This window comes from Lactuca saligna, chromosome 7 (assembly GCF_052625555.1).
Source record: "Lactuca saligna cultivar CGN05327 chromosome 7, ASM5262555v1, whole genome shotgun sequence".
Lineage (NCBI taxonomy): Eukaryota > Viridiplantae > Streptophyta > Magnoliopsida > Asterales > Asteraceae > Lactuca > Lactuca saligna.
The window spans coordinates 164985904-164997888 of record NC_136423.1 but is presented as its reverse complement, the minus strand read 5'-3'; the positions used below and the strand labels follow the sequence as shown (position 1 = coordinate 164997888).

The 11985-nt window shown below is 33.3% G+C and overlaps 1 protein-coding gene across 3 annotated transcripts; it reads left to right on the top strand.

Annotated features, from left to right (window-relative positions):
* Positions 1-629: 629 nt before the first annotated feature.
* LOC145004809 (structural maintenance of chromosomes domain protein) lies at positions 630-11537 on the top strand. Of its 3 annotated transcripts, XR_013662444.1 has the most exons (10): positions 630-781; positions 1219-1892; positions 1989-2164; positions 2244-2320; positions 2426-2575; positions 5161-5225; positions 5306-5403; positions 10279-10642; positions 10943-11033; positions 11426-11537. XR_013662444.1 is itself a non-coding variant. In XM_078963808.1 (5 exons), the coding sequence occupies exons 2-5, from the start codon at positions 1294-1296 to the stop codon at positions 2516-2518; spliced, it is 945 nt and encodes a 314-aa protein (XP_078819934.1). In that variant the 5' UTR covers positions 630-781; positions 1219-1293; the 3' UTR covers positions 2519-2667. The 3 variants fall into 3 exon arrangements, 1 of the variants encoding a protein (XP_078819934.1); XR_013662445.1 differs by lacking the exons at positions 10279-10642; positions 10943-11033; positions 11426-11537 and adding an exon at positions 5520-6236; XM_078963808.1 differs by lacking the exons at positions 5161-5225; positions 5306-5403; positions 10279-10642; positions 10943-11033; positions 11426-11537 and having other exon boundaries at positions 2426-2667.
* The last annotated feature ends 448 nt before the right edge of the window (positions 11538-11985 follow it).

The window sequence follows — 11985 nt, the reverse complement described above, 5'->3', positions numbered from 1 at the left end:
GAATTTAGGGTTTTCTTATTTGTGTGGAAATCCAAGGTCGCGACGATTCCTACAACATAAGTAGAAGGGGTGCATGAATAAGAAAGGGGGGGAGGGGACATGAAGGCGAGTGTTTTTTGCTAGAGATGAACTTATATACAGCTTGTAATATTCATTTGATTCATTTTGGGAGGCGCGGGTGATTGTGTGATTAGCAACATCACGATTGCTATTATTTCCATGCACACATATTGTTATTGTTTTCATATAGTAGTGCCATATCATCATTGTTATCCGTACACTTATTAAATTCAAGTAAAATTGTTTAATGGATAATTATAAACGAGTTAAATGGTCTATTGCACAAAAAATTAACCTTAATAACCAATCTAAATCTAAAAATTAACAAATATTTAGCACGTGCAATCAACAAAGCTATCATCCCAGACAATACACCGATTCCGGCTTTTTCGATATGTTCTTTTCGCTTCTATCTTCCTTTTGAACTCAGTCGAAAGTAAGAAAGAAAGTAAGCTGTAAAGTGGTTAAAGATATGCCATAGTAATATTTTCCGCTTGATGTCATTTTTCCAAATTTTAAACATCAAATAGATAAAATAGAAAACGGATCTACTCCAATGTCCACTAAGATCATATGGATTGGGTTGACCGAACCCGTCGGGTTTAGATTCGGGTTTCAAAATACCGACAACCTCATCACGCTCTGCTGCTAACGTACTCGTCTCTCTCTCCATTGAAGACGGGAGACTCGAAGCTATTCATCTAGTCTCCATAGGGCTCAGGTTAGCGTCTTCAATTTATCGTCTATTAGATTCTCTAGGGTTTTCGTCCTCTTAGCATTTTCCTATTTTTTCTTTCGATGCATGCCAAATTATCACCGGTTCTTGTTAACTAGGTCTTATAAAAGATGTATATGACGTTTGTACTTGCTTAAATTGATGATCGTCGGATTCCTCTGTTGATTAACGGGTATAATTCATCAGGGATTAACATTAGTATCAAATATCGTGATCTCTACGCAGTACACATAATCGACAATTTTATAGTCGTGTTGATTCTTAGGAATTATAACGAGATTGGCAAAAGTTTCCTGGATGATATTCAACAATCTAACAGACTTGAAGTTTATGCGTTTGCATGAGCTTATATTAGACTAACTGTAGTACTACCATAGATTCTCGTGATCAGTTGCTTATTTTCCCTCTCTTTGCTTCTTTAGGTCTGTTTGTACACTAGATTTTACATAATCTCCAAGAAGTTACGCTCTTTCATCTGTTGAATTCCTGTGAGAGAGATGTCTGGGAGGAACCGTGGACCTCCGCTTCCAATGAAAGGTCCATCTCATGTTGGATTGGCGCCCATTCACGAGCCTCCATATGGAAGGAATCTAGGTCCAATTCCTCATCCTGCATTGCTTGAGGAGATGAGAGAAGCTCAATTTGGAATGGGTCCCAGACAACTCCCTCCTCACCCTGCTATCATTGAGGAGCGATTAGCAGCTCAACATCAAGACATTCAAGGGCTTTTGGTTGATAATCAGAGGTTAGCTGCAACCCATGTTGCACTCAAGCAAGAACTTGAAGCTGCACAACATGAGCTTCAACAAACAGATCGTTTTGCTCGCAATTTCCTCATGGAGAAAGATATGCAGATGAGAGAGTTATATGAGAAGTCAGCAAAAATGGAACACGATCTTCATGGAGTAGAAGCTATGCGAGCTGAGCTTATGCAATTACATGCTGACATCAAGGAGTTGACTTCTACACGCCAAAAACTTACTAGTCAAGTTCAGGGTATGACTCAAGATCTTGCTAGAGCTACTTCTGAGTTGCAGCAAGTTCCAGGACTGAAGTCAGAAATTGATGGGCTTAGACAAGAATTACAACATGCAAGGTGACTTCATCAGTTCATCATTCATGTCCATGTCACTATACACATGTAATACATTGCATATGGATGTTGTAATCAAATGATATTTCCTTCTTGAAGGGCTGCAATTGAACATGAGAAGAAGGGGCATGCAGAGAACTATGAACATGGTCAAGTGATGGAGAAGAATTTACTCTCTATGGCTCGTGAGCTTGAAAAGCTGCGTGCTGAGATGGCAAATGCTGAAAAGCGGGCCCGTGCTGCTGTAGCTGTAGCTGTAGCCAATCAAAATCCAGGTAGGCTATTACTCATTGTTGATGATTCTTTTAGGAAGTTATCAAAGTGATTGACTTCTTGGGTGTTCTTCATACACAGGATATAACCCAAATTATGTCAATACTGAAGCTAACTATTCAGGGAATCCTTACCCTGCAAGTTATTCCATGAATCCTGTAAGTTATATCTCATTTTCTTAGTTTCTTTCTTAGGGGTTATTTCTTTTTGGGGCTCATTTATTTTTTTTTATTTTTTTTTTTATCAATGTTACAAACAATCAGGTGCAACCTGGTGGTGAAGGTTACCCTCAGTATGGGCCTGGGCCTGGATCTTGGGGATCATATGATATGCAAAGGGCTCAAGGACACAGATAAAGTGATAGATTATCTCATTGCTAAGATGTGGACTCTTATGGTGCTTTGAATTGAAGTGTACGTTTGTTTAAAAATGTTATCTTATATAAGACCTTTATTAAATTATTATGAATGCTATTTTGGAAATGCTAGCAGTTAATTTGAACTCAGAGTTGGCTTTTTATATTGATATATGTCTATTTGTGTGTCATCTAGAGCATATATATCTATGTTATATTATGATTTATGAGTTATCTTTCTTGACTTTACTAAGGTTTTTAAATTATTTTACCTATGACTTATTAAGGTTCTCCAGCATGTGTATCTGTTAAGTATGGTCTGAAACCAACAAATGTTTTTTGGAAATACAAAATGGTGTTGGTGATTCTTGATAATGATGTTATAGGATGAGTGTATGATGTCTCTGTTTATCTTAGGGGAACTAGTGTTGCTAAGTTGATTGATATACATTCACAATTGCATCAGACTTTTTAAATTCATTTAACATTTACCCATAAATTCCTTAAAGATCTCTATGTTTCAGTAAAGTTGAGCTTAGATAGCCAGTTACTGTCAGAGCTAATATAGTCCTTGGTTAAGTAACTATACATTTGGTTGGTAATGAGGCTCTCTTATTAGTTGGATTTGAGGGCTATTTGGTTACTAAAACAATTGCTGATTATTATGATATTTGAGCTTACTATTGTGTGTTTTGTCCTATTATTTTCTGTAGATATTAAGGATGATTTGTAGGAGGCTGTTTCTTTTTTACTTAATGGATTAAGCACTCAATCTGGACAATTAAACATAGTTGTTTCTTTGACATGATCTGGACATAATGACTTAATGGTTTAAGCCAAAAAACCTGGCTTAATGTATTAAGACTTAAGACACTAACACCTTACCTATTTTTCCTTCTTTTTTCCTCCCGACTCTTCATATTTAAGTTGAGAGAGGGCAAATACTTTGGTTTTACTAGAGGCAAGAGCTATGCATGCTTGATTGTGTTGTGTCATGAAACAGGTTATTTACTTGTATCATATGCTGACATAATAATAATAAACATAGAAGTAATATGAGTAACCAATCATATATATATATATATATATTATCTTTTTGATATAATTTGCTGATAATCTAGTGAATGTAGCATTGGACATCTTCTGCTTCTAGGTTCATCTTCTTTCGTGTAAATGTAACCTACCTTTGAAAATTAAGTGTCCAGGATCTTTTTATTGCCAAATTGAAGTTGTTACTGATATGCAGGGAAGTTAAAAATGTTGTTGAAGTTTAATAAAACAAATTTCATTTTATTAGCTGCAACTACAGAACTTATTAGCATGTAATGATCAACTAGAGTTGTAATCTTGAGTTTGTGGATGTGGAGTTATTATAAAAATATCACCTTTTATGCTTCTTGTTTATAATACCCTCCTGTCCCTTTTGGACCTGTGAAAACTACAACAATTTCCACTATCTAGATTACTTTTTTTTTTTTTTTTTTTTTTTTTTTTTTTGGATCTGGGGTGTTGCTACTCATTGAGATCTGGGAATTGTAATGAATTGCAAATTTGAAAGGCAATTCAATTGCTTGTTTTTGGTGTATTGTGGGATATGGACATAGATAGTATCAGTTGTTTGCACAAAAGCCTCAAGGAAGGGTACTGCTGGTTGCTACAAGATTTGAAGGATGAGTTTCACAATCACAATCAAGTAAGTGATGAAATTTTGTGAGCAAATCAAATCAGTAAAATGGTTTCATGGTTTTTTTTTTCTTTGGTGGTTCTTGTTCACCTACTCAAACACCCACTTAAGAATTATAATGTTTTTTTTTTCATGTGTCTTGATTTGTAGAGGATATCTGTTTTTCCAAGACTAATACTTATTAACTCCAGAAGCATCCATAGCCATAGGAATGAGGGTGATTAATAAACAATAGTTTACTTTTATCCCCTGATCCTCTTTTTCTTCCATTTTGGTTTTTGAAGCTTAGGAATGCAGTAGCTTTCTTTATATGTGCATATTAGATACAAAGGTGTTTTTTTCTTTTATCAGTATTTTGGGGTGTGTTTATCCAAGTCTAGGTAATTAGCAGATTGGACATTTATGGTGCTATGTTTTCCTTATAAGTTGGTGACATCAGTTAGTGGTAAATACTAGTAAAAATGATTGGTACACAAGATTACAAGTGAAGTGAAGCCACTGGTGAAAGAGCATGATTATGTGTTCAAAGTTTCTGCAATTTCTCATTAAGAGAGATATTAACATTAAGTACACTGTACATACATAGTGGTCGTCTACTCTTGTTAATGGTGTTATATTATATATAGTAGCATAGAATTAGACAAGAGAAGAGTGGGTGTTTTAAACTTATTTATTTATGCATGTCGACTCTCGTAATTTAATTTAACTTGAAATTGAAAGGCATGTAATTGTCCTTTTGTGTGTGATGTTTGTTACTTGAATGTTTGATTAGGTCTTGTGTTGGTTAGTTTTTCAAGTGTTGATGGTAATTAGTAGACTGTTATATGGCAGCTTAATATGCTTTTGTTGTAACGTTTGTTTCATATTTGTTATGCAATGAGTTACATGACATGGCATTTTAATCTGTTTTACTGCTCCTCTTATATGTTTTTTGACATTCAGATTTCATGTTCATGTAGCTCGTGTTTGATTGATTTCGGTGCATCACACTCTTGGCCTTGACAAACAAAACAAATCTCGACAGGTCAGGTGGCTACTTTTTAACTTTTTCTCTTTTCCTCATATATTATATCTTTTTGCATGTTCATATATTTCATGTTACAGGTGTTTGATTTTTATCAGGAGAGGTGACACGTGGTTTTTCAGTTAACATAACCTTAATTAATCCCTCTAGTGTTTGGTTGGCCTACAAATACTCAAAGGTTCTACTTCTATTATCTTTAACTTATCTACTTACATATAATTACAAAAACTATACCAATAATTCTTAAATCTCTTCACAGATTACAATTATTTTATTTATTTATTTATTTAACAGTTTTGGAGGATACTTGCAGAAAAAACACGTCATTTCATTTCAACATATAACAAACCGAATAAAACCATTTGAAACCTTGTTTCCTTGTTTATTTCCAAATGATGTCACTTACGACTTATCCCAACAATACTTCTTCATCCAAACCACCATTTCATCATTTACTTTTTTTTTTTTTTTCATCATTACTACAAAAAATAAATATATCCACACAGAGTATTCAAACTTTGTAATTCACACCAAATTCTCCTTTAAAATTAATTTCAGCGTACAAAACAAAATTCAATCGTAGATAATCAACAACCCAACAAACATCGCCAATTTTCCAAAGGTTTTTTAAGAAAAAAAAAGGCGTTTGGAATTTCAACTGTAACACTCTTACCAAAAAAAAAAAGAGAGAGAGATGAATTAATAGCAATCATCGGAAATTAACAATGGAAGAAATCCCCGGAACCACCGAAGCTTCGCCAGGTGGCTCCGCCGTCTGCATCTGTGGGTTTAATCGGAATCGGAGACGTCAGGAGGAGGGGGGAAGAATGGCTTCAGAAATGGAGAGGAATAATTGGAAGAGAAGGCTGAAGAAGGCCACGAGTGAAACCGAAGAAGCCGCCATTCTTTTCTTGCTCTCCTCTCCTCTCCTCTCATTATTATATGCACAACAATTATTATATACAATTAATGTTGGACCCTTTTCTATCTTTAAAACTCTTTTTTATTCCACTTTTTATTATTTAATTTATTTCAAAATCATCAAATATTGCTGATAAAAGAATATTATCTAAACATGTACCAACCAATAATCTAATATAACCAGTGTGCTATTTATATATAACTGACCTTATTTCGAAGGCCAAAACAAATTTTGATGGAATGGTAAGATTGATCAAAAATGTTTCTTCGTGATTCTTTTTATTGAGTTTTTTTCTCGATTTTTTTTTTTTTTCAGTTTTTTTGGATATGACATGTTTTTTTAGTACAAACTTATTATGAAAGGGGATAAATGCGTACAAACTTATTATGAAATTGTTGATTTCGAACAAAAATAATACGATCAGGATCCTACAAACCCAAATCAGATCTTATGCCAAACTCAAGCCTAGTATAATTTGGATCGAAATCGTAATTCAGTTTTGATAATACTATATGTAAATTGAGGAAGAAAAGGTAAGAAAAATATTTATATTGTTGTGTGGATAACGTTATACCGTGTAAAGCCAACAAGATTGTGGGTCATATAATAATTTAAGGCATTTAATGTCATCACTCATCAATCGTCATCCATTTTCACGGCCTTTTTATTATGTTTAATATAGGAGTATTAATTAACTCAAATAGTTTTTTTTTTTAACCGGAAAATGAAGAATTATATAAAAATAGAACCCTAGCAAGTTGTTAAGGAAAAGTACATCAAAGAAGGAAATCAAAACAAAAACAGAAGAAATAAAAAAACATGATTATAACCCGATAAAAGGGTTTAGACACCAATCTAACCACCGAATCGAATCATATTTTCCTTTATATTTGACCCAAATGAACACAGTCGACATAATGATATCCATCAATTTCGTCGGTTGCAGCCTTTTTTTTTATTAAACACTCTATTATTCCGTGACTTCCAAATACTCCACATAGTTCCATAGAAATTTCCCAACAATCTTCTTTTTTTCTTTGGACAATTCCCCCAATTTGATGCATAATCGAGTGTATCATGAACCGTGGAAAAGTTTGCCAGCAGAATGTTGCACCATTTTAAGATCCATTTCATTATCGAAGAGCATTGAATCATCATATGATCTGATGTTTCTTCTACCTCTCCACAATGATAACACATTATTTTGCATAAGAGCATTGAATCAGCATATGATCTGATGTTTCTTCTACCTCTCCACAATTGTAACACATCATGAAGGATACATTGACACCTCGTTTCGATAAAGCGACAGATGTTGGAATGCGCTCCAGTTTTGCTCGCCATATAAAAGTTGACACCTTGATTGGAATCTCCTTCACCCATTCGAACCTCCTGATATCAACAGAATTGCAGTTGTCTAATTTCCTCCGTAATGTATTGACTTGATAATTGCCATTGCTACTGAGAGGGCAAGTCCAGTTCAAATCACCACCTTCATTTGTTGATTGTTTTTCCATTACCATGTTAATTGTGATACCGCATTTATCTAGATTTTTTTTTGGAACAAGCGATGTTGTTCCAAACCCCAGGTAAGGTTTTTAAGGATAATATGTGATCAGGTTTGCCTTGAAGATTGTGAATGCTGGAGATAGCTTTTGCCCATATTGATTCCGGCTCAGAGCGAAACTGCCACCACCATTTTACGATCAAAGTCGTATTGAAAGCTTTAATCGAACCAACACCGAGCCCCCCGTCGCTTTTGTTAGCAATTATCTTATTCCAAGATACCCAATGTATCTTGGAATTACCCTCTGAACCGCCCCACAAAAAATCCCTTCTTAGTTTTTCAAGCTTGTTGATTATCCCGGCGCGACAAAAAGAGACATGAAGTATGTGGGCAAATTTCCCAGGACCAATTTTATGAGTGTGAGCCTTCCTCCGAAAGATAGCATCTTGGATTTCCAAATGGTAAGGTGTTTTTGAAACCTTTCAATTACCGATTGCCAATGTTTCTTTAGCGGCATATTGGCGCCAACAGGCACCCCAGGTAGTTGAATGGGAGATTCGTTGGTTCGCACCCAAGCGGAGTCGCCCAACGAGCAACTTCTTCAAAGTGTGCTCCGACCCCAAAAACTCTCGATTTATTAAAATTGACTTTTCAACCTGATGATACATGGAAGCATCTTAAAATTCTTGCCAAGTTCTTTACGTTGTGCTCTGTCCATTCACCAATAAATAATGCATCATTGGCGTATAATAAGTGTAAGACGGTTGGGCCACCTTTTGGAAGTTGTAGCCCTTGAAAAACGTCATTGTTATAGGCCTCCTTCATTGCAGCAGTCAAGCCTTCCATTGCTATAATGAAAAGAAATGGAGAGAGCGGGTCACCTTGTCGAACTCCCTTGGATGTTGTGAATTCATTTGTCGGGGTTCCATTTATTAGAACCTATGCTTTTGATGACGTTAGACAGCCCTTGATCCAACCCCTCCATTTCTCACCAAAGCCCATTTGATATATATTGTTGTCAGAAATCTCCGATTAACGAAATCAAATGCCTTGTCAAAGTCTGTTTTGAATAATAAAAGCTTCTTTTTTTTATTTTTTCGACCATGCACAAATCCCGTTCACAAGTAGAGGTCCGTCTAGTATGTTCCGACCCGACACATACGTTGTTTGGACTTCACCAACACATTATCCCATAACCTGCTTTAGTCTTACTGCGAAAATCTTTGCAATAATAAAGGAGGAGTTACATGATGAATCAAGTTTCCTATATCTTTCAAAGTACTTCACCACGGCTGCAATATCACCAAGTAAGACGTCCCAATATTTCTTAATAAACTTGAATGTGAATCCATCTGGACCCGGTGATTTGTAATTTCTGCATGCCCAAACTGCGCTTTTGAAAAATGAGATTCTAGATCATACTTATCCTGTGTAGAGATTTTTCGAAACAGATTGCTCTGAAAAATCGCTTGTCCGGACACTATTCAATAAATTTTGATTGAAACCTTAGAGCTTCCGCTTTTATCAAGGCCGGGTGCACCAATTACCGTTTAAAACGATAATTTTGATAGTAAAAACTAAAAAGTCTTAAATAACAAAAGTTTTCATCATTTAACGTATTTTAAGTAAAAAAACGTTTAAGAGTTATCACAATATAACAAAAAAAGACATAAGTTTAAATGCCTAGTATAGTCAGTTCAAACATATATTCTAAAAGAAGCAAGCTATTCCATCTCCTTCAAAAGCTTTAATGTCCCTGATATAACCATGTGTCAAAAAGTAGTATGCTAGATTTACAATAACATAGTGAGACGTTAAGATTCGACAATCTAAAGGCATCTCTAACCTAACATCATATCTCATATTTTACATGATTGAGACTTATCTTCAATCCTACATAAACTTTATCACCAAAATGATGTAAATAAATAATATATAACACAATTTTGGTGCTATATTGTTCTTTTACACCAAAATAATGATAAACTTTCATATATCATTTTTAGTCCTTAATTCTAATGTTTAATTTGATTCTACTTTATAAAAAACGATAGGTATATTCCAAATATAATAATTATTTATTATAATATTATGTTATATATTAAGTTGATATTAATTAATATAAAACTTATCTTAATGATTAAAAATTAGTTTTTTATTTAACAAATGTTGTTTGGATAAAATAACACCTAATTTGAATTAATAATATACAAACAATTAGCTTGCTTATAATATTGTAGTTATATATTTATAAGGTTTTTATATAAAAAATTATGTTAAAAGTTAATATGTAAGAGAGGTGTTTTTAATAATATATATATATATATATATATATATATATATATATATATATATATATATATATATATATATAGAGAGAGAGAGAGAGAGATAGGTTCAAATGTTTTTAACAAATATTATGTGCCTAAATGCTCCAATCAGAATTTAGGAAAAAAGAAATCATTAATTAAATAAAAAGGGTAACTTAGTCATTTTACCTTTATAAACCAAAAATAAATGTTGTATATTTGGAAAATCATTAAATGAATATCACAGATCCTTTTTTAAATCGTTGTTCATCTCAGTAACCCTAATCCCTGCTCTTTTCTTTTTTCGATCAGCAGTCATATGAAAGACCCGATTTCTTCTTCCTCCCTCTTCATCAGATCGCAAGGAAGTGGAGCCATAATCCCTCTGAAGCCAGTAAATTTATTAAAATCTTGGAGCAAGCACAGCCTGTAGTGTGGGTGAAAGTGTGTGTGTGTGTGTGTGTTTTAGATAAGAAGCAATCTTGGGAAAACATGGAGAGTTGGTGTTGGATGGAATTTTTGATTGCTTCCATGAAATCACGGTGGCGCTTGCTTTAAGCAGGATGGCGAACTCTACTTACCGGGTCGATACCACGTCCCGTCTCGCTCAATGACATATCAATGATTTTGGGTCTTCTTACCGAAAATCTGATTCTTTCAAGATCAACAACCGGAACTGGTAAGTTTCATTATTTACCCAAATAATATTGTCTTCTTTATTTTTTTGTTCTTTTGTTATGAATAAGCGATCTTTAATTAGCAAACAAAACAGAGTACTAAAAATTAAAGAATGCATTCTTTCTAAGAAGTATCAACCAATTCCGTTTATTGTTGGCTTCAAATGGAGTGATAGAAGGTTTGAGCTCTCCTGTGCTTGAATTTGAAAAAGACATTGAGTAACCAATTATTTATTTAGTGCCTACCAACTGTTTGTTAAAAATACTAAGAGACAAGATTTTGTTTTTCATGTTTTTCACAGGTTTATTGGCCAAGGGATAAGCTGTCATTATTGAGAATTTAAAGAAAGTTTCATGCTGCATACCAACTGCTCGATAAAATGCTTAAATCAGGTTTCTAGATTTTTTATCCAATCTTTTTATATGAGTTCAACTATTTTTTTGGCAAATATAAATGGTTTCTTCATAAAGGTTTCTGTTGTAAGTAAGGTGTTTAACAAAACTCTTGAATCAACTTTATTTCAGTTGTATTATAAATTGTTTTGTAGGACCATGGAAGTATCAAATCCGTTAATTTTTTTATTCATTCGATTGTTAATAAATTGAGAGGATAAAAATTTGTTAACTTTTTTTTTTATTCATGTCTTTCGATTATGGTTTTAATTAGTTATTTATATGTTGATAATAAATTCTGCTAGAATTTTGCTGTTTTATTTTGATAAAATTTTAATATTTTATATGTTGATAGTGTATTCTAACAGAATTTTACTGTTGCATTCTAACAGAATTTGTGATTGAAATGGCTTGAAGAATGACTTGAAGAACTGATGGGAAAAGTTTGAAGAATGAATTAAAGAATGATCACACTCAATGTTTAAGAATGTTGTTATTTTTTAAGAGTTACACTTGTTATTCTTTCAGAATATTGTTATTATTCAAAGAATCACAATTAATTGTTTGGTATATTATCAGTTCAAGAATCTATTTTGTGTATTCTTTTCAGAATGTATTTAGTAGTTTATGATTGGCATTATGTTATTCTGACAGAATATGTTAGAATGTAGTTATTTTTCAGAATATGTTAGAATGTAGTTATTTTTCAATAATATTGCAATAGAATAAAATTCTGAAAGAGCATCATTCTAACTTAAAAAATATTCTGTCAGAATAAATCGGTTATTTTTACAAATTATGTTAGAATTAAAATTGAATGAATTAAAAAATCATATAATTAAAATTAGGAGAATTAATTATCCATAAATATCCGAAAATTTCCTTTTATAATTGTAGTTAATTGTCCAAACTATCCTTCTGCTAAAATTTGTGTGATTATATGGTATATGCT